The 21,226-nt window shown below is 40.2% G+C and overlaps 1 protein-coding gene across 2 annotated transcripts in view; it reads right to left on the reverse strand.

The window, feature by feature from the left end:
• The window catches only part of LOC149323631 (dedicator of cytokinesis protein 8-like), a 109,805-nt gene that overhangs the window by 26,045 nt on the left and 62,534 nt on the right, over positions 1–21,226 (reverse strand). For both annotated transcript variants that reach the window (XM_089490278.1, XM_089490274.1), the window contains 10 exons: positions 20,714–20,827; positions 18,996–19,151; positions 12,772–12,911; positions 11,892–12,061; positions 11,113–11,258; positions 8,826–9,008; positions 8,345–8,480; positions 5,789–5,876; positions 3,257–3,353; positions 2,847–2,981 (listed from right to left, as the gene is read on the reverse strand). In XM_089490278.1, coding sequence (XP_089346404.1) covers positions 2,847–2,981; positions 3,257–3,353; positions 5,789–5,876; positions 8,345–8,480; positions 8,826–9,008; positions 11,113–11,258; positions 11,892–12,061; positions 12,772–12,911; positions 18,996–19,151; positions 20,714–20,827 — 1,365 coding nt within the window. The remainder of the gene's footprint in view (positions 1–2,846; positions 2,982–3,256; positions 3,354–5,788; positions 5,877–8,344; positions 8,481–8,825; positions 9,009–11,112; positions 11,259–11,891; positions 12,062–12,771; positions 12,912–18,995; positions 19,152–20,713; positions 20,828–21,226) is intronic.

Raw genomic sequence — 21,226 nt, forward strand, 5'->3', positions numbered from 1 at the left:
CCTTCTAGTGCTGCTAAAAAAAAAAGACTTTTGCTTTATTTATTGCACTTTTATTTACTGTATAAACTCAACTATAAGTCAACATCATACATAAGTCAAGGGCAGGTTTTGGGGCCAAAACTTTATCACAATCCGTGAATAAGTCGAGGGGGAAACTTGGAGGCTCCTTCAGTATGTGTATGTGTGCGCGTGGCAAGAGGGACTCTAACTGAGGCTTTTTCCCCAGACAGCAGTGGGTAGCTGACGCAGCGGGAGAGGGACTCTGTTTGTTTAAAAGCAATCAATCACCCAGAACTCTTTCTGCTTGGCTAAAAAGAGAAAGAAGCTGCTCTTCACACTGCATGAGGAAATCCGAAAGAGCTGCTATCACATTACCATATTGACCCGTAAATAAGTCGACCTGGGATTTTGGGGTCGGTTTTTATGCATAATTTTTTTTGCTTATAGATGAGTATGTACAGTATTTATTGTACTTATATCCTGCCTTTCTCCAAAAATGGGATCCAAGGCAGCTTTTCCATTATCTCTTCCATTATCCCCTCCTTTTCTTTTGTGGTAAGTAAAGGGTCAGGGCCTATATACCCTAAAATCACCTGTTCTTATCTGATCTTGGAAGCTACACAGGATCAGCCTGGATTAGTAATTGAATGGGAGAACACAAATGAATATCAGGTGCTGTAGGCTGTATTTGAGAGGATGGAAATGGAAAACTCAACATCTGAGTATTCCTTGCCTAAGAAAACACTATGAACTCTATGGAGTCACCAGAAGTCAACAAGCAACCTGAATGTACGTATATACATACAAGAAAAAGAGACAAAAGAAGCCTTGGGAAAATATAAGAGAGTTCAAAATGGACTCATCTGGACCATAAAACATTGTGACTGGAGCATAGGGATGGCACAACAAACAACAAAACCCCCAGAGTGTCAAATATAATCAAATTGTACTGTTTTGATAAGGCCAAATGTAAACAGATGCTTTTAGAAACTGCCTTTCCTCCACATTCAAACACTGAAGTTTTCTCATAAAACCCATACACCACAATGCTCTGCTTGCTATCTCACAATGACTCTAGAAAAAGCAACATGGCAAAACAAGAACAGGCACTTTTCAGTTCCCCTCCCCATCTGTTCTTCAAGAATACTGTTCAAGGTGAATATATTTCCATAAAAAGAATCTTATTTTGCATGCATGCACTTGTAAGTTCCAAAAATTCAACCTTTTTCATGGCTTGGGAAAAGGAAGGAGAATAAAAGATTATGGAAAGACAATGACTTAGGGAAAAGGGGTCAGGAACAGAAAATGTATTACTCAATGTTCAGTGGAAAGCCTGTCCAGATATATTCTGGCATGTCTTTCAAATCATAAGGATCAGACGCGTGCTCCACAGTCACAAGGATTAGACACTTGCTTTTTTTTTTGAATGAAAGGTAATACTCTCAGGATGCAACATTAGCACCAAGTGCAATGCAGTAAACTGCATGATTTAGGTGCTCAAAACACATAGGTTTGAATACGCAGCACAAATACATTGTACATTCTATCAGCACTTTCATTAACTAAAGAATTGTGAAAAAGCCTAAATTCAGTTGAGAAGTGCAGTGGAAGAACTAGAGTCCACAGACAGATTTTATAAAGGCACACCAAAGAATGCTTGGGGATTTGTGACATTTTAATGCTTCCTTGGCATCCACTGGGTTTGGTTCCTGAGAACATTTTATTTCTAACAACTGAAACTTTTTCAAAACAATGGAAAGCATCCCTTTGCAAGATGTCTTTTTGTGTTCTTAAAGGGTGCATGGAGAGTGAAGATAAAGGATGATCAAAGAGGCATTGCTTTAAAATATTCCATGATAGCTCATGGTTTGGGGAGTTGGGGCATATCATGAACATATCATGCCAAGAAAAGCCTGTGGTAGATTTGTCTTAGGGTTGTTGTAAGTCAGAAATGACTTGAAGGCATACAACAAACAACAAAACTTTTTTCTAAAGTACCTCTCTCCTATATGACATACTTGAGGTCTGTCTCCCACATGGCCACTATTAGCCTGTGTGGCTTATGTGAAGCCACTCGGGGGGAAAAACCTCCTCCCCTGCTTTATACCTCCAGTAAACTATGAGGCTCTTAATACTTCATTGTCCCATGTTTACTGTCAAACAACATTTTCAGATTCTGGAAATGAAATGCTATACCAATTATTTAGTTGTCAGATGATGACAGAAATTGTAGTCCAATGTATCTAAAGTGCACAAGGAGAAGGCTGGCCTATACATTGAAGTATCACCTATGCATGAAGTATTCTGAAGCTATGTTAATTTTAAGATGTAATGGTCCCTTGAATATAGGTTAGTTGTGCTAACAGCCTAAATGTGGAATTGTCATTGTGGAGGACTGCTGCAATGAAGGCGACTGAATGTGAGAACTGTTAAAAAATAATCCAGCAAATCACTGTTGTTGCTTGAAATCATACCAGTTGCTCAAAGGTTGTTGCATGGGCTTTGCAGATGAACGACACTGGAATAATCTGTGAGTATGGGAATGGATTTTTGACCTAACAATGTTGTTGTTGTTGTTGTTGTTGTTGTTGTTGTTGTGTGCCTTTAAGTTGTTCCTGATCTGTGATGCCCCTAAAGTGAACCTGTCATGGAGTTTTCTGGAGCTTTGGGTGTGTGACTCACTCAAGGTTACCCAGTGGATTTCCATGGCCAAGCAGGGAATTGAATCCTGATCTCCATAGTCATAGTCCAACACTCAAACCATTACACCATGCTTGCTCTTCAACTCACAATACATCTTTCAAAATCCTAACATGGAATTTGAATGACAAAAGACAAATACTTACCTTGACAATAAGTGCTCGGAGAGTAGCAAAACAATGGGTCAGGTATGTTGTGCTCTGATCACAAGTCAGAGAATTTACAAGGACTTTCAGCACACCTCCCAGGATGCTATCTCTGCAATCCATAAGTGAAGTTGCCTACAACATGGATAAGAGCACTTTTTAGAGCCCTTCAAGATTATTTTAAACAAAGTTTAGGACACAGATAGGGAATCTCAGCCTGCAGGCCAAATCAATTTTGCTTCTAAACCTTTGAAGAACAATTGTAATTCATTTCTAAATATGTAAAAACTTGCACATTTAAATATTGTGCAATACAGTATTACAAAAACAAAGTAAGAGGCAAATAAAATATTTCCTGACTTTCCATGGATGGAGAAACTGGCATATAGCTAGTTTAAGGAGGTTCTCACCTGGATAATGTTCTCTTGCATATCTAAAATGATCAAATTAGCTTCTGTAGCTAGGTTCCCACTAATCAGAGCTTCTTGATCAATCTCAGCTTTTGTTCTGTGAAAGGAACAGTTCATATTAACAAACACCAATGTATCAGTCAATTTTCTGACTAAAATTTCTAGACCTATACATGAATATATACAGTATTTACAGAAGAAAAGGAGCCATGTTTATGAATGAAACGAAAGCCAATGATGATGATTGTAAAAAGGCAGGCATATTGAAGATGAAGACTAACAAGTTATCTTGCTATCTAGCTGTCTATCTATCTATCTATCTATCTGGCCTTTAATCTGTTGTTGAGGTTAAGGCACAACACTGTACCTATGTATTCTCCCGCCCAGGTCACAGCGTATTATAGCATATTACTGTATATTATGTCACACTTTTTTGATGGTCTGTTGTTATCCATGGATTGGCATTGTATGGTATGAATTAGTCTTATTCCTACTTTATCCTTTTCTCTCTTGGCCTGCTTCTTTTAAAAATTGTTTTTAAAAGAAAGACAAAGACCATGTTGATGGTGCCTTGCATGGAAACAGGAGGAAGCTAGTTTGGATTCTGACCTACTGGCTGAAGATGGATGCAATGGAAAATCATTAGAGTAAAAATTTCACTGAAGGCTAATTTCTACTGACAGATGGTCCTCACAATAATCTATTAATCCCCAAACATTATCTTGTGAGTTTTAATACCATCAACAGCCCATAAAACCAGGAGTGGGCAAGTCTGGTGGGCCCCATGGACAATTTCACATATACCCAAGAATCTTTCAGAACCCCTCAGTGTTTGTTCAGCATACTGCTGAAATATGGTGATGCAAAGTGGTAGAAGTAAAACCAACGAACCAACCACCACTTTTAAAGCAATAGCACATCCCTTTTTTAAAGGATAATCATGCTTCCATGCTCCCAGAAACATGTTGTGGTATGTCTTCAGATCATTTCTGACTTACGACAACCCTAATGTGAACCTATCATGGGGTGTTCGTGGCAGAATTTGTTCAGAGGGGATTTGCGCATGCCCTCCTCTGAGACTGAGACAGTGTGATTTCCCAAGATCACCCAGTGGGTTTCCATGGCTGAGCAGGGATTCAAACCCTGGTCTCCCAAGGTTTTATCCAACACTCAAGGAATACCATGCTGGCTTCCAGAAGCACAATTTTCCTTTAAAAAATAACGTCCTCCTGCATGCCTTGTTTTAAAATTAAAAAAATAATTTTTAAATTAATTTTTTATATAGTTGATGCTGCACAGCTGAATTTTTATGGCAACTTACTGAAATCAGCAACCCCAGGGATTGAAGGGGCCACAAAAATTGTGGTAGTCTCACAGGCAGTTCATGAGCCGTGTGTTGTCCCAACCCTGTTTACAGTCTCCCAAAGAGACTCAGTGGTCATGGAAAAGGATCCAATCATGTGTTGCACCTTTTCACATGTCCAGTTCTAAAGGCAGACCTCTATTCATATTGAGGAAAAATCACAGAAGGGAAACCACTTCTTGCTGAAGAAAACTCAGTTTGGTTCACATCAACTTTGTTTTTACCATGCTTGTCACAAACTGTGTAGATCAGTGATGGCGATCCTATGGCACGCATGCCAGAGGTGGCACTCAGAGCCCTCTCTGTGGGCAGACATGCTGTCGCCCTAACACAGAGTTTGCCAGAGTTTCTTACTAGAAACCGAGAGGGACGTGGCACTTTGCAATAAATAAGTGGGGTCTGGGTTGCAGTTTGGGCACTCGGTCTGTAAAAGGTTCACCATCACTGGTGTAGATGTTCCTGGTTCAGCTAGTGCTGAACATGTGTTGAATGGTATAAGTTGGTTTCTCTGCATGATGAATTTAAGTCACTTGCTCTGCAGGGTGATTCCAAGACATCTCCACATGATAAGGGTAATACACTAACACAAGCTGACCTTTAATGTTGTGGCTGATGGACAATTACTAATCCCATTCAACAGGCTTGCATTGTGAAGGGGTGAGCTGTTGTTTAGTAGCAGCAGTATAAGATACTAGACACCATCCCTGTACTCCAACAGATTGAAGGAGGGAAAATCCCTTCTTTTTACCCAGCTACAAGAAACTAAAAACAGTGCTCTGTAGTAGGCAGTTCCTTCCTATGTGAAGCATTAACCAAGCTATTGATGGAAATGTGGAGAGACTTCACCACTTTTTTCTATTTCATCAGACTCTCTCTCACACAACCATACCATAATAAGAAACAAGAACACAGACTATAGTTGGCTGGTATATTTTTATTGCATGCTTCATTCAAAAATATTTATATTTAAAGATACCTTTCTCGAAGCACTGAAAACTATGCTGGCAGTGAGAAGAAGATAATGAAGCAAATTATGTAAAAGCTACTTGTGCATCTGTCCAGGATGTTTGAAGGGTAGAGTTTCCCACTTTGGTACGCAGTATGAAACTAGATGGCTCCTGAGAGAAGCAATACTGGAAAAGGTGATATAAATTCATTAAATTACTTACTTATCTAGCCTCTCATTTGGTTGCCGCCACTGTGTCTGCTCTTTCCTCCATCGTAGATTCTCATTCAACCCTGGGAACCTATCATTCCCTACAAGGGCAATGTACATACGTCAAAATTGAAACTTTAATATCAACATTTCTCCAGAGATATGCATTTCTGCAAGAGGCTACATCCAATGTGGTCGCAGTAAAGAAAAGTGTATCATTTTACACACAAAGTAAAAGAGCACATCTGATATGGAATAGCTGAAGTATGATAGAATGAAACACTATGTCCCAAAGAACAAGGAGATATAGATGGGGGCAGAGCCAGGGAGGCAAGTGAGTCTAAAAGGAAATGACAAGCTGAAGACAGGGAAAGCAATGAGGCATAAATGTCCAGATATGGGTGAGGTGTAGAATCTAATCATATATTGCTCTCTGAATGAGATACAATGCAGATTCATTCCTTCAACAGCAATAGCAATAGCAAGTATATTTCTATATTGCTTATCAGTGCACTTAAGCACTCCATAAGTGGTTTACAATGTGTAAGCTAATTGCCCCCAACAAGCTGGGCACTCATTTTAGCAACCTCAGAAAGATGTCAAGCTGAGTTGAACCTGAACCCCTGGCTGGTATTGAACTTGTGGTTTGTTGTGAGTGAGTGGTTGCAGTACAGATATTTAACCATTATGCCACCAGGGCTCCTTTTAAAAAGGAGGTTGAGAAACTGGAGCATGTCCAAAGAAGGGCGACTAAAATGGTGAAGGGTCTGGAAACCATGCCCTATGAGGAACGACTTAGGGAGCTGGGGATGTTTAGCCTGGAGAAGAGAAGGTTAAGAGGTTTAGAGGTCTTTACACAGAGGTTGTATGGCCATCTATCGGGGATGCTTTGATTTAGACTTCCTACAATTCCCAGGATTCCCTAGCACTGAGCTAGAGCAATTAAAGTGGTCTCAAACTGGATTATTTCTGCAATGCGTTTTGGACCTACATAGACCTATTGATGCCAATCCTCTTGGTTAGCAGAAGCAAAGAATGTAGCTTCAGTTAGGTAACTGAGACAAGCATCAGTAGCTGGTTGGCTGCATGCACTTCCTCTCTAAACTGACATTATCAACCATCCACAGGAAAGATCAAACTTGGGAGCAGACAGTACAATGGTCAAACCAACTACCTGGAACTTTTTCAAAGGAAAGAAAAGGGTCAGTATGCCTAAAGAATGGGGTGTTCAATATTAATTCAATCAGGAATGAGCAGCATGATCTAGCAACCTGGAAGCTAAGCAGGGTCAGCTCTGGTTAGTACACGGATGAGCGACCATCAATGAATGCCAGGTGCTACAGAGGTGTTTTTTCCAGTTCCTCCTTCTGAAATATAGCCTATATTTCAGAAGGAGGAACTGGAAAAACCACCTCTGAGTATTCCTTGCCTAAGAAACCTCTATGAAATTAATGGGGTCACCACAAGTCAACAGGTGACTTGCAAATACACATACAGTGATTTTGAACTAGTGCTGGAGAAGATGAGTCTCAGTAGATCCAAGGCAGCATCTAGCTAACACTTTCTCCTGGCATACTTTCCAATACACAAATGTTATTTATTCCATCTGTTTGTATAGTGCTGAGTTTGACGAAAGTATATCAGACCTCTTTTGTCCTTTAACCTCTCTCTTTCTTTATACTACAAACCAATCCTCTCTTTTACCGCAACGCCCTCCTAAATATTTCTGCCACCTCTAAAGACTTTTTCTGACCAGGTTCTTGAATCAGAATGAATTCCAAGTAAAAGATACCACGTAGGCACCATTTCCCTTCTTTCACTTTTTCTGTCTGATTAACCTTAAGTAAACGGTAACTAAGGAAATGTGCCATTTCTGAGGTCAACACAGTCCTTAATCACCATCCCAGTAGCATTTTCTGCTGTTCAATAATCAGCTCTTACTCCATATTTAGCATTCTTTTCCCAAACCCTTCCACCAAACCACGGCCTTACTTTTAGTAGCATGGGAGCGATGGCATACTGTTTTCTTCCTGTAACTCTCAGTAAAGTCAGGAGTCTTAGATTACATGACAAGACTCCATAACATGGTTCCTTTCCTCTCCAGTGTTGTTCCTGGAGGAGGAAAGTGGCAAAGAAAGGACACTGGGGGCACTTTCCACATGACCTCAGACTTTTGATTTTACCAAGCAGGGTTGAATTCCTATACTCCTGAAGGGGATTTCAGCAGGGATTATGTCAAAATTTTATTACACACACACACACACACACACACACACTTCCCATATACTACCTGACCCCACAGTGATATTACACAGTGAGTAGTGACAGCTGCCCACAAGTATTTCTAGCTCTACTGGCAATAATTTATGATAAAATCTCCTGCAGAATCCAAAAACCCTTTGGACAACCACTCAACAGTGTCATGAAAAATATAACTCCTAACAGTTTCAATTATTTCTCCAGAGCTGTTTCAATTGCTTTTGAAAACAGATCTGCTTGTTGTTTTTATTCTTCTGCAATTTCTTTATGATTTCACTGACAAAAATGAGCTAAATAGTAAAGAACATACCAACAGGCATTCTGCAGCGCTTCATCATTTCACCTCGGGCTCCCTCTCCTCTTAATAAAGCCTCTTCTAGCCGAGCTTTTACGTCTCTTGACTTCTGGAGGGCTTGAGTGCTAACTTTATCTGAGCTTTGTTTGCCCTGTACACACAAATAAGGATTAAAGGAAATAAATTCAACTTTTCAATATTAAAATGTATGCATTTGGATCAACACATTATTTTGGTGTACAATAATAATTAAACTAAACAGGAATAAGTCATATTGCTAGTCTAATGTAGAGCACACCTTATAGCTTCAAAGAGTTTTCTAGTTGGGACTAACAAATTAGCCTTAATTTTTTTTTAATCCATTGGAAAAGTTCAAAATTTTGTGAAACTTAAAGATCAAGTTCACTAGATAAATAAAACTTGTGCAAGAAATTTGTTCTCTTATAATGCAGTAAATCAATGAAGAGGCAATCTCATTACATTACATTGTTTCTACCTTGTACTCAAAAGCTGAAACACAGATGAAAAGAAGGTCTAAAATCTTGTTTAGTTGCATTGATGGCAGATCTGCAATCCATTTCTGAATGAGATTCTGATCAGCATTTTTCATGATCCATAGAAAACAAATCAAAAGGTGTCGTGTTGTTTCAGGGCTTAAAGTGTTGTATAGTTTGTAGGGCTAGGAAAAGATAAAATAGAAAGTTCACAGGAAGCACATAATCAAAAAAGTATGTTAATAACTCCAACAAAAAACACTGGTATCAGGGGACATAGAGCTTAGCAGAGTTACTCTTTTGGACTACAAGTCCCGAAATGCTGCAATGAGCATAGCAAATTCTGCCACTAACAATTTGCAAGTTTTAAAAACATGGGGAAATTTGTATTTTTTTTAACTTTTGCTTCTCTCATGTTATACTGTATGCATTTTTGGTATAATTTTGATCAAAAAATGCTCAGTTTTCTTAATATACATTTTGTAAGCGTTTTTTAAAAAATTTATTCAAAATATATCATACAAAATCTTGCAATTATAAAACAATGGTATAAAAAGTTTCATGTCATTAAAAAACTTTCCTTATTAAAGTTTTATACAATTCAATTCATTTAAAATATAGCAAAATTCTGAAAAGTTAAAAAAAAAACTAAAGGATAATCCCATTTTGATTTGCAAATTAATGTAGAAGAGCTTGGAAACAATGAATTACAAGCAACAGCTGGAATCCTGTTGGGCAGTTATGAATTCATAACTATTTACATACTCATGATCATTTTGTAGTCATAATCCTTGCATAGTTCCTTGTTTCAGGGCTATACAGGAACTGCGAGATCGCCACTTACTGGGCAGAAACTTCTGTGAGCAATGGGAGTCTATTCCTCTGGTATTCAGGAAACAGCTGGCTGATGGTCCCACCATTCCCTCATGGGAGCAATCTCCATCATGGAGGGAAGGAAATTTTGACAGAGGTCCTCTTTTTGCCTGTCACACTGCAGATTACTCATGGGAGGGAATGGGAACATAAGTTAGCTGTTTCCTTATCAACAGGGGAATAGATCCCTGTTGATTACAGTGGCTGCTGCCCAGAAATTGGGGACTGCAGGACTGGAATGGGAATTACTGTGTAGCACCATAACTATGGTGCTTTATGCTTGCATAACTCTCCAACAGGATTCTGGCCAACACTGAACCTTACCACACAGGGGCTCCACGGAATGGAAGGAGAACGGAATGGAAGAGGCCGCGAACGAATGGGGGATGCATTTTACTGCAAACAGAAGTCCCTCACTTGTTCCGTTCCCTTCCCTTCCGTTCCCAATCCATCCCAGAGGAGGCGATTTTTGAGAACTTAAAATCCGTTGTTGTTGGTGGTGGTATGTGCCTTCAAGTTATTTCTGACTTATGGTGATCCTAAGGCCAATTTATCATGGGGTTTTCTTGGCAAGATTTGTTCAGAGGAGGTTTGCCATTGCCTTCCTTTGAGGCTAAGGGCATGTGACTAATCCAAGATCATTCGGTAGTTTTCATGACCGAGGTGGGCATGTAACCCTGATCTCCAGAGTCATAGCCCAACATCCAAACCATTATGCTGCACTAGCTCTCACTTAAAATCCAGAAGTATCTAGAATGGTTGTGGCAGATATGTCAGCTGGGGGAAACGTCTTTGGAAGCTAATATACATGAAATAATTGTGAACAATCAGAACAGACTGGGTTCTGCATTACAGACTAAACTAAACTACTTGCTCATTAGTAGTTCTACTGCATTTTGTAGGTAAGAGGCATGTATTAGCAAAAAGCAGCAACAGGGCACTCTGTGGAGGTGGTTCTAAATCTCTGACCTAGATGTTTGGATTTCAACTCCCAAAAGCCCCAACCAACATAGTTGATGATAAGGGATTCTGGGAATTTTAGTGAAAAACATATAGAAGGCAAACTGTAAAGAATCATTGGTCTAGAGCACCTTTCTCCAACTTGATGTCCTCCAGAGGGTTTGGACTACAACTTCCATAATCCCTAACCATTCTCAATGCTGCTTGGAGCTAAACTGGACTGTAGCCCAAAACATCTGGAGGACACCATATTGGGGAAGCCTGCTCTAAAAGAACAACAAGCAAGAGGGGATTGCTTATTCCTCATCCTTTTTCTGGAAAAAATGTGCACACAATCATATATTAAGATGTGCAAAAAGAGACAATAACATCCAAACATTTTGGCTTTTGAAAGTGAAACCAAGGGATAATGTCACAAGAGAAATTTGTACAAACACATATTGTAAATAGACCTACCACTGTCGAGCTAGATAAGCCAGAAGACCGAAGAAGGTTAAACTGGTTCCCGGCAATCGCCAGAGCAATATTTTGATTAATCTGGTTTGTAGCCTCCTGTTCCTCATCTGGAGATCCACGGCCTTTCCCATTGCGACCATCTGAAACTACATAGGAAAAAACAGTTTCCTTACCTCTAACAAAAATTATTTGTGCTGTCAAAGATACAGTTACTCATATGTAACCAACTGCTGAGTTCATCTTCTAGAGCAAAGACCAGAGATGTCTTACAGAAGGATCCATCACTTTGGATCTAAAGCAAATGCCCAAAGGGTTGGACAGCAAACTTTTTCAGTGATTTCCCCCCTAGATTTTAAGGTGCATCCAGAAAGTGTGCTGTTTTATAACCTCTGCACGGTACTTTAAAAATATTTTAGGCATTTTAATAATATTTATTAATATTCTACATTCGCTGTAATTAAGTAGCATCTCCTGGTTCAACCTCTGAAGCCCACCTTTACTGCCAAAAGCTGCAGTGAGCAAAGGAACGTTCAGTTTCCAACTGGGGTTCAAGGAGGATGACATCTCCAACCTCCTATCACCAGTAAGCAAGACTGGCATGAGGATTTGCAAAAGGGATCCTGCTTATCATTGTCACAACCTCACTTGCTGGTTGAAGGAGGCTGGCAACGTCAACCTCCTTGTGCCCCTATAAACAGATGAACAGACCTCCTTCATTCCATGTGACTGAATCATCATAATTATCATCATCAACAACAAAAAGCAATAATATATCTTGCCTGTAAAATCATGTAATTGTGGAAGTGCATCCAAAATGATCCCAACCAGAGGCAGGTAAAGGGCAGCAACTTTTACTTTTACTTCTGGTTTCAAGCATGATTTATCCAAGTCATGTGAACTCAGCAGGGTGTGAATAGCACTGACAGCTTTCCTCTGAACTCTGCTTATCCTGGCACCATGAACAAAAAAATAATGTTTATAAGTGAGCATATGTTGATTTGATAGATCAAAGTGGTACTGGGGGATAACTAAGGGTAACAACATTAAGAGGTATTAGAGAGATACAGCTTTGAATTATTAACGAACCAGTTCTTTCAGCAAATAAGTTAATATCACATCTCATGGACAGTAGGAAGCATATCTTGAAATAGAAATGACTGTGAATTAAATCTAACCAAAATACTCACACTGAAACTTAAATAAATTATATTATTTCAATTGTTTTTTCAGAGGCATCATGGCTTGAACGCAGAACTACATCTTCCAGAGCCTAGTGCTTCTTCAGAACTGCTTTGGGAATTCTAAGTATGTTTCACTATGTAATTAAACTGGGATGACACATAGGGAATTCTAGTGTTTGAATCAAGAACTGTAGTTTAAAAGCCTTAGACAGAGGCTTGTGAATTATCACTGACATTGTCCTTAGGCCTAGAAATGGTAGGACTCTAGTGGAGTAGTTCATACTTCTTGATGCAAATTATAGTCAGGTTTAATCAATTCAAGGGTCTTGTGGGAGTAGACAAAAGACCCATGGTACTGATCCTGACACAGTAAGAAAGAGGAATATTTCAAAAACCTTGACTAAACTCCAAACCTATTACCTCCATAATACAACAGTATTATTCACCCAGCTAAAACTTAGTAAACACTGAAACCTACCCTTCTGCTTCCGTATCTAGAGCAGCTGCCAACTCAGTGAAGAGCAGCCCTGTTAGGAAGTGCTGCTGCCGATAATCTGCTGTAAGGTCAAACATGCTGGCAAGTTTTTGATCCTGGAAACTTGAGCACGAACTTGAATTCTGGGGAAAAAAAGTGGGGAGTGTAAAGGAGGAAGAGGGGGGATCTAGTGCTTACATTCAGTTTAAATGCATAGATTTAAGGACATAGGGGCTCAACAGATGGGCAGCTCTGCACCGCCCATCTTCATCCCGAGTTGGTGCAGCAGCAGCCGCATGCTGCAGCACCAACGCGCTGCCAAAAAGAAGCTGCCTAGAACGGCTTCTTTTTTTGTAGCACCACAGACACGAAAGGGCACCGCTATGACGCCACTTCCTGCCAGCGATGTCTGGATGCTGTGCAGCGCTTGTGTCATCATGGCGGCCTCCATGTGGATGGGAGGCTGCCATGATGGCGCCAGCACCGCATGCTAGGGTTCCAGAGTGTGTGGTTGTTATGTGCTCCCGAATCCTAATTTTGGTCCGATGACAGGGCTTTCTGCCCATCTGTACCGGGTCATAGTTGGCCCCAATGTTCTATGGAATTGCTCCTTAGGATTGTAACTACTGAAAACACAGTTCTTGATGAGATCCTCACATCTCTTCCTAAAACAGCACCAAAACACAATTGCCTGTTTAATATAAGTAACTCTACAAAGATCTTTTAGCATATGTTAGTATCACAATTCCCTGTCTCATAGCATTTCATTTTACTTTGGTGTAATATTAATTCTCTCTCAGATCAGTCTCTAGCACCATGTCTTTGCATGTTGGTAATATACATGCATATGGTAAAACCAAAACAAAAGGGAACAATAGAACAATACAGTGAAGGATATACAGCAGGCTGTAGTCCATCATTACAAGCAGATCCTTTAAGTGAATCTGCTTGTAATGATGGAAAGCTGCATCTGTATTTACAACGGCAAAGCCAGCCCTGCCATTAGGTGCAGTAAGGTAGCTGCCTCAGGCAATAGACATCCAGGACAACTGATAAATTGCTAGAAGACTGCTGGAAGAGACCCAGATTGCCTCAGAGCTTGTAGAGGACACTATCTTTTTCTTACCGAGAAAGAATAATTCATTTGTTTGCCATGTTGATTTCCATATGTGGAACAGGACATTTTTGTTGCTGTTGTGTACCTTCGCATAATTTTTGACTTATGGACAGTACACCATTTCATTCTTCATCTCAAGGAGGAAAATAATGTCAGTATGCCCTGTTTCCTGCCTGCCACTTAATACAGTAAGATGGATATTTTTCTTGTTGAGTGTGTCTAGGTTTTAGGAGACAACCAGCCTGTGCTCAACTTCTATTTATGGCCAGGTCAGCAGTATCCCATTACCCAAGTTTTTAGTGCTAAAACCTGGGTCCTAGAAACAAGGGCCTGTGATATCACAGAGGTGGGACCTTGGAATACCTCAGTGATGAGTTGGCAGGGCAGCCAAAACTCTTCACAGTATTTTTTTTTAAAAAGGAATTATTGAACAAACAGGCAACAGCTCTGATATCTCAGTTTGCTGTTTCTCCATCTGAATAACTTTATCAACAACTGGACAAAGTTAAATATAAATTCAATAATATTTTCCCACAACAAATGGAACTAGCTTTGACATTGTATATGGCAAACAAATTGGGGAAATGGGGAAATGTCCCAAGGAGGCAGATGTAAAATCACTTTACATGTGCTTAGAGATACTGTTTCCATTTGGATAATTTTATATGTCCCTAGCATCCACAGTATGCAAGGGCAGCCTTAGTGAGGTTCAAATCAAGTACTGTACAAATGAAGAATGGACCATCAAACAGTAATCTTCAAGAGCCAATACTGTGCAAAGCAGAAACTGTTTTTAGCTCCAGTGGAGATACAATCCAAGTTGGCAGAGATTCTGCAAAGAGACTAGAATTGCTCAGCTGGTAGTCAGCTGCAGTATTAAATCACACAATAAAAGCAGAAGGGACTGCTGAGTTGAGTTCATTTTTACTTTTGAGGTCATTCTTGCACATAAAAAGTGATGGAGTCCTGACTTAGCAGAAAGAGATGTCCTGAATTGCTACCTTCTTTGCTCAAACCATCTCAAATTGTGTTCTAACAGAGATGCTAAGGCTTTTGTTTTGTTTTTTACTTTGGCATCTAGTTTCCAACTCTTGGAGAATGCACCAAGTCTAGAAATGTCTCAGGATATTTTTCAATGACTGGAAACAAGGTCAGGGCAAGGCAAAAAAACAAAACAAAACAAACTGAAAACAAGTTTCTGTTTAATCATGGTCAGTGATAAAAAGCAACCATTTCTGGAACTCTTGAGGATAGCATTAGATGACTTCAGGACTGGTCCTACCATTAGATAAGGGACAGTGGCATGTTTGGAGGTTCCATGAAAGGGTGGGAAACTGTCAGTGACGTTATTATCATTACATTTTCTGGGCAGTGCTACAATGATTTTAGACCTCAATAAGCAAAATATCTTACTCATAAGAACATAGAGTCCTGCTAGATCAGACCTAAGACATATCTAGTTCAGCATTCTGTATGTACAGTGGCCTGTGGAAAGACCACAAATAGTACATTCTAGCTCATGCTCCACAGCATTTGATGAACAAAGGCAGTGGCATACCTAGCATATTTGACACTATATGTCTAATACATCTTAACATACACACACACAAGAAAATAACGATCATGAAACAAAATTGCTTGCAGCAGCGGCAGGTGTGGCTGGCTGAATCCATGTTTCTATTGCTGCTGCCACCACCAGCAAGACATGCCATTTTATGTTCTGGCCATTTTAAAGCATTAAATTTATTGTTTGTGCCAAATGGGCTTATCAGGTGGTTGGAACCTGTATTAAAGGAGCAAAGATGAGGAAGAGAACGACTGTGTGTTTTCTCTCTCTCTCTCTCTCTCTCTCTCTCTCTCTCTCTCTCCATTGTTCCTTTGTTCTTGAACCAGGAGCCCTGGATGTTTTGCATCTCCTGAAATACCTTAATTTAAAAACAGAGGAAAAAAGGAGCAATGGCCAAGGAACAGCTTGTGGTATTGGCACCATGGCTACACATGCTGAAAGGTAACGAATGGTTTAGAAGGTGGTTGGCAAGCCACTCCACACAGAGAGAGAAAAGAATGGGACCAATCCAAGACCTTCTGCAGAATCACATAATGAAGGTGAGGGTGGAATCTTGTCTCTTCCCTCAGTGGTGTACAAGTATTAATGGTGGTGGCAGGGGTGGTGGGTTGAGTAGATGTCCACTTACACACTCCCTGGCTGAGCTGCCAGACTAATATCACCACCAAAGAGCTGGAAAAGGAGGAGGAGGAACAACTGCTGGCTGGGTGAGACAGGGAAAAGACCCTCTTTCCTGCCCACCAAAAAAGCTGACAGACTTGAACCTTGAGCACTGCTCCTGCTGCCATGCAGCTTTTCTGGGTCTGACAAAGCTGCTGGATAGGCTGGAGAATGAGAAGATTCCCTTTCCTACCTGGCCAGCAAAATTGCCAGACCCAGAACTTAGGTGCCCTTTCCCACCAGTGCACCAGGTGACAATTCCCTGTGAAGTGTCACCCAATGCAGTCCACACACTCTGCACACCCTTATGACAACCCTATACATAGGCATACTTCCTCTAGTACCAGGGGGAATACCTTTAGCCACCATGTCTAGTAGCCATAAATAGTCACATCTTTCACAAAATTCTCCAATCCTCTTTTAAAGCCACTGAAGTTGATGATCATCATGTCTTCAAGAGTTTAACTATGTACTGTATGCAGAAGTACTTCTTTTTAATCTATCTTTTCTCTCTTGCCATTCATATTCAGTCAATGACCCTGGATTCTATTATTATCACAGAAGAGGAGGGAAATCCTCCCTATATGTAGTTTCTATCACATCCCTCCCTCATATCTTTTCTAAGCTAAAAGAACCCCAAAATTGGTAAAAAAAAATTTTATAAGGGACCTATTCCATCGTTGGAACTTTTTGGCTATTCATTTCTGCACCTTTTCTAGCTCTAAAATATCTATCTACAATATCATTTTTCAGGCGCAGTAATCAGATCTAAACACAGTATACCGATATACAGATTTGTGTAAGTTAGTTTGTACTACAGTATGTTTTTGTTGCTTGGGTGGAGATACCTCAGTTTGCTTTAAAAGCTCCAACCATGCAAGATGTCCTGTGGTCTACAGATGCAGCAGGAAGCACTCCCGACTCTCACTAAATTCCTACCTCTTGAGGGGTTTAGGTATAGATTCTAGTAACCATCAAAACCTGGATTATATGGTGAGGACATATGAAATTTTAATTACTGTTCACAGAAGTTTAGTTTATTACTCTCTTGCCAAGTCTCCAAACGCCATCCCAACTCGTCCCAATTCTGCTCACAGATCATCACAATTCACTGCCTAAATTTTTCATTCATGTTTGTTATTCAAACTTCTTATATAATGAAGCAGCCTAGAAATGGAGTTTCTTGTACTCATTACAGCTGACCTGCCTACAGAGCAACAGAACTTTAGTTGCAGACCAGGCTCAGCTCTATGAGCTGTTTTCAGTACCAGGACTCAGCTTAAGTATAGACAAAGTAGAGTGGGCCCTTGGTATCTGCTGGGTTTTGGTTCCAGGAGCCCTGCGGATACCAAAATCTATGGATGTTCAAATCCCATTAAATACAATGGCATAGTTAAATAGTGTCCCTTATATAAAATGGCAAAATCAACTTTGCTTTTTGTGGTGTGTGTGCATGTACACACACACACACACACACACACACACACACACACACACACACAAGCCGTGAATGGCTGAATCCGTGGATAAGGAATCTGTGAATATGGAGGTCTGACTGTGATATCTTTTAGTATACTCCAGGAATTTTTACTATACCACCAAACATCTGCTTCCATCTCACCATAGCTCTGTGATAAAAGAGCATGGACTGGTCTGAATCCTGTTAGTTAGTCTGACGTTGAATAGACCCACTCAATCAACTGCAGAATGGTCAGTCTACATATAGCTAAATTTCACTGATTCACTGGGTTTAATGTAGTTGGGACTAACAATAGACCATTATTTCATAGCTGGCTTCAGACAGAACATTTTTCTATAGAGGAAACTAAAACTGGAAACCTGAAATGGCTTGGTTTTTCCAGCGTTGCTGCTAGAGGAGATGAAACCTGCAAAGGCAGGGCTACAAATGGAAAGCTTGTGCTCAAAAAAGGGCATTTTCTAGGAGCTCATGAATGACCATTGCTGGATATGTGGAGTAACGGACCTTCCTCCCTGCTGCATACCAATCCAATTAGTTCACACAAGCTAATGCTTATACAAGAGTAAGGCTTCCCACATCCAGCATCCTACTCCACTACCCACAGGAATGTATGCTTTTTGAAAGAGCAATCAAAGTGCCAACCATGTGTCCCATGGCAAGTATCCTGGTATCCTACCTAGAGACTATGCCAATTTTTGGAAGCATCCATAGACAGACAGTCTTCCCTGCTGTCTAAATGTGCTGCAGACAGATGGGATCACTAGTCCCTGCACATTCAGTAGAAAGCCAGAAGAGCTCTGTCTGACTTCAGCTTTATATGCACAGGCTCTTTAGAGCATCAGAAACATGCATCAACCAGGGTTCCCATCCAAGTGCCTATGCATGTACATCTGTACCCTCACAGGGAGACTCTTCTCAAATCTTCTAATGTGTTGCACCTGATCCACAGGATAAGGTGGTGCCTTTCCCCACACCAGGTAGAAAACCTGATCAAACTGGCAGTAGCAAACCTTATTTTAGTTCTGGCTGTGGGACAGCATCCTCCACAGTACCACTGAAGGCATCTGGCTAGTTTGGGGAAAAATACTCCTGTTTGCTTGCCATACTTCAGCATCTGTCTTAAACTGTCAAATGGCAGAACTGGTACTGTCTGCTGAAGGTATACATGGGAAGGAATGTGGCCAATAACTGTGTTCCCAGCCTCCCTGTTTTCCATAGCTGCATGGATGAATGGATAGTAGGAAGGAAGAACCCAATAGCTTTACTATTGTCTTCTCACGTATTAATCAAGGAGAGGCAACGTGATACACTGATCACCTATTAAACATTGCATCTATTGTAAGTTTACGCAGCTTTCACCATACATAACATAATAAAATATAACAATGCAAGTGGAAGGATACCTGGGATGACAGAGAAGGAGAGGGAGATGCTGGAGCAGAGGATGAAGTCAAGAAGAACAGATTCAGATTGAGGTAATGTTCATGACTGCAAAGAATTCGCAGAAACTCCAGCCTCATGGAAATTAAGGTTGGAAGAGTACTCAGTTTATTTGACAACTGAAAAGCAAACATTACAAATAAAAAAGCACAAAAGGTAAATAATTGCACAGAGAGAAATACTTTGACTCTAAAAATTGAATCACTTTGTTTAATAAAAATAGTCCAGAAACCAAAAATACTGCAAAATGTTTCCATTAATCCTGGCATCATCTACATTCCCATTCATCAGATGCTCTCTGGTTGTGACAGTATTTTTTACTTGGCTGATTTCCCACTAATATAATGTCTCAGCAAATCTATCTGAAAAGTCATTTTGCACTGTACAGTACTTCCCTATCTTGTTAAATTATAAATAACTCCAGAAATTATCTAACTCCATCAGTGCAAAACACTTAGCTCTGTCTTTGGTCTACATACTGTCAAAAGAAAGCAAAACTCTCTCCTCAACCTTCTGCATTCAAAATTGAACTGATGGCTGACCAGCTACCTTTCTTAGGTAGAGCTTACTAGTGTAATGCAGCTGTATGACGAGAAACTGATATACAGTATTGGAGTTTATCTGTTTATCAGTTTCTCGTCATACAACTGCATTACACCAGTAAGCTCTACCCAAGAAAGGTAGCTGGTCAGCCATCAGTTCAATTTTGAATGCAAAAGGTTGAGGAAAGAGTTTTGCTTTCTTTTGACAGTATGTAAACAAAAGACAGAGCTAAGAGTTTTGCACTGATGGAGTTAGAAAGGGAAGCTCAGGAATACAGCTGAGCGGACAAAGCAGCCTTGTTCCTTCATGGCTTTCAAATGCAGCAAACATCTCTGCTTTGATCTGTTTTGCTGGGGCTTCAACAGAACATAAAAGGGATTGACACAGCATTAAAGCTGAACAGACATCACTCAGTCTAGGACGGGAGGGACAGGTAGATCCTGCTACTATTATGCTGTCATATGTGTTGCCCTACTTTGAATTTTGGTGATATGGAAACAAAACTGCAAAAAGTTGAAACTCCCCCCTCCCCTTCCAATTTTATTTTGAAAACAAGGCATGGTGAAGCACAAACAGTGTTTTAATGCATATTTGTGCTTCTGATGGGTTTCCAGAAGCAGAGTTCTGCTTTAATACAAGGTAAACGCTCCATGTTGCTTTTTTGAAAATATGTTTATCTCCAACTGCAGCAGAACCCATAGGGATATGGAGTCCAAAAACCATGAGTTGCCCATCATTCTCCAGTCTGAAATTTTTAACGTATACATCTTGAAGAACCTCTAAGATACTTGTTCAAAGAAGCTATCTGTCCTTGGGTGTAGTGGAAGGATAACATTGTCAGTTCCTGAAACAGACAAAACCTGGGCTCAGCCCTAACCAAAATATGAATAAGAATTGTCCTCTGTGATAATACCTTACTGGATAAAAAGCTCATTCATTATTCCATGGTTGGTCAAAAATTTATATTTGTAATCTTTTGCTATCCTTTCACTACTGGCTTGACAAGAAAGGCAAAAGTTAGTAACTGGATGAGTAAACCCAAACTAAGCCTGGAGTCTATGAAAAACCTTGTGGGAACAATCCCCACTGATCATGGTGAACTCTATAGCACTGTGGTCCACATTCAGGCAAGACCTACCTGGTTGCAGTAGTGTTTGATGAGATTAAACACAAAGCCACGATCCATCAGAGAAAGAAGATCATACAGAAAAAATGCCAGGCTAATGTTGATCTTTTCTGCTTGCTCACTTTCCTTTCAATAAAGCAAAAAGGTGGGAATACACAAAATTAGTTTTGCTTTTTAAATATAGGTAGGATCCAGATGGTAGAATATATACATTATTTAACCCATCAACCAACAGTTGCTCTCATGACCGTTTCTGCCTCCTGCACCTCCTTGTTGACTATGAAAGTCCAGCTGAGCAGAGATAAGGGAGCCCTGGTGGTTAAATATGGGTACTGCGGCCACTAACTCATAAGCCTCAAGGTTGTGAGATCAATACCAGCCAGGGGCTCCAGGGCTGACTCAGCCTGGCATCTTTCCAAGGTTGCTAAAATGAATAACCAATTTGTTGGGAGCAATTAGTTTACACATTGTAAACCACTTAAGGAGTGCTTAGTTCACTGATAAGCAGTATACAAATGTACTTGC

This window comes from Sceloporus occidentalis, unplaced genomic scaffold (assembly GCF_023333645.1).
Source record: "Sceloporus occidentalis isolate IW3139 unplaced genomic scaffold, rSceOcc1.0.p SCAF_1, whole genome shotgun sequence".
NCBI classification, from domain to species: Eukaryota; Metazoa; Chordata; class Lepidosauria; order Squamata; family Phrynosomatidae; genus Sceloporus; species Sceloporus occidentalis.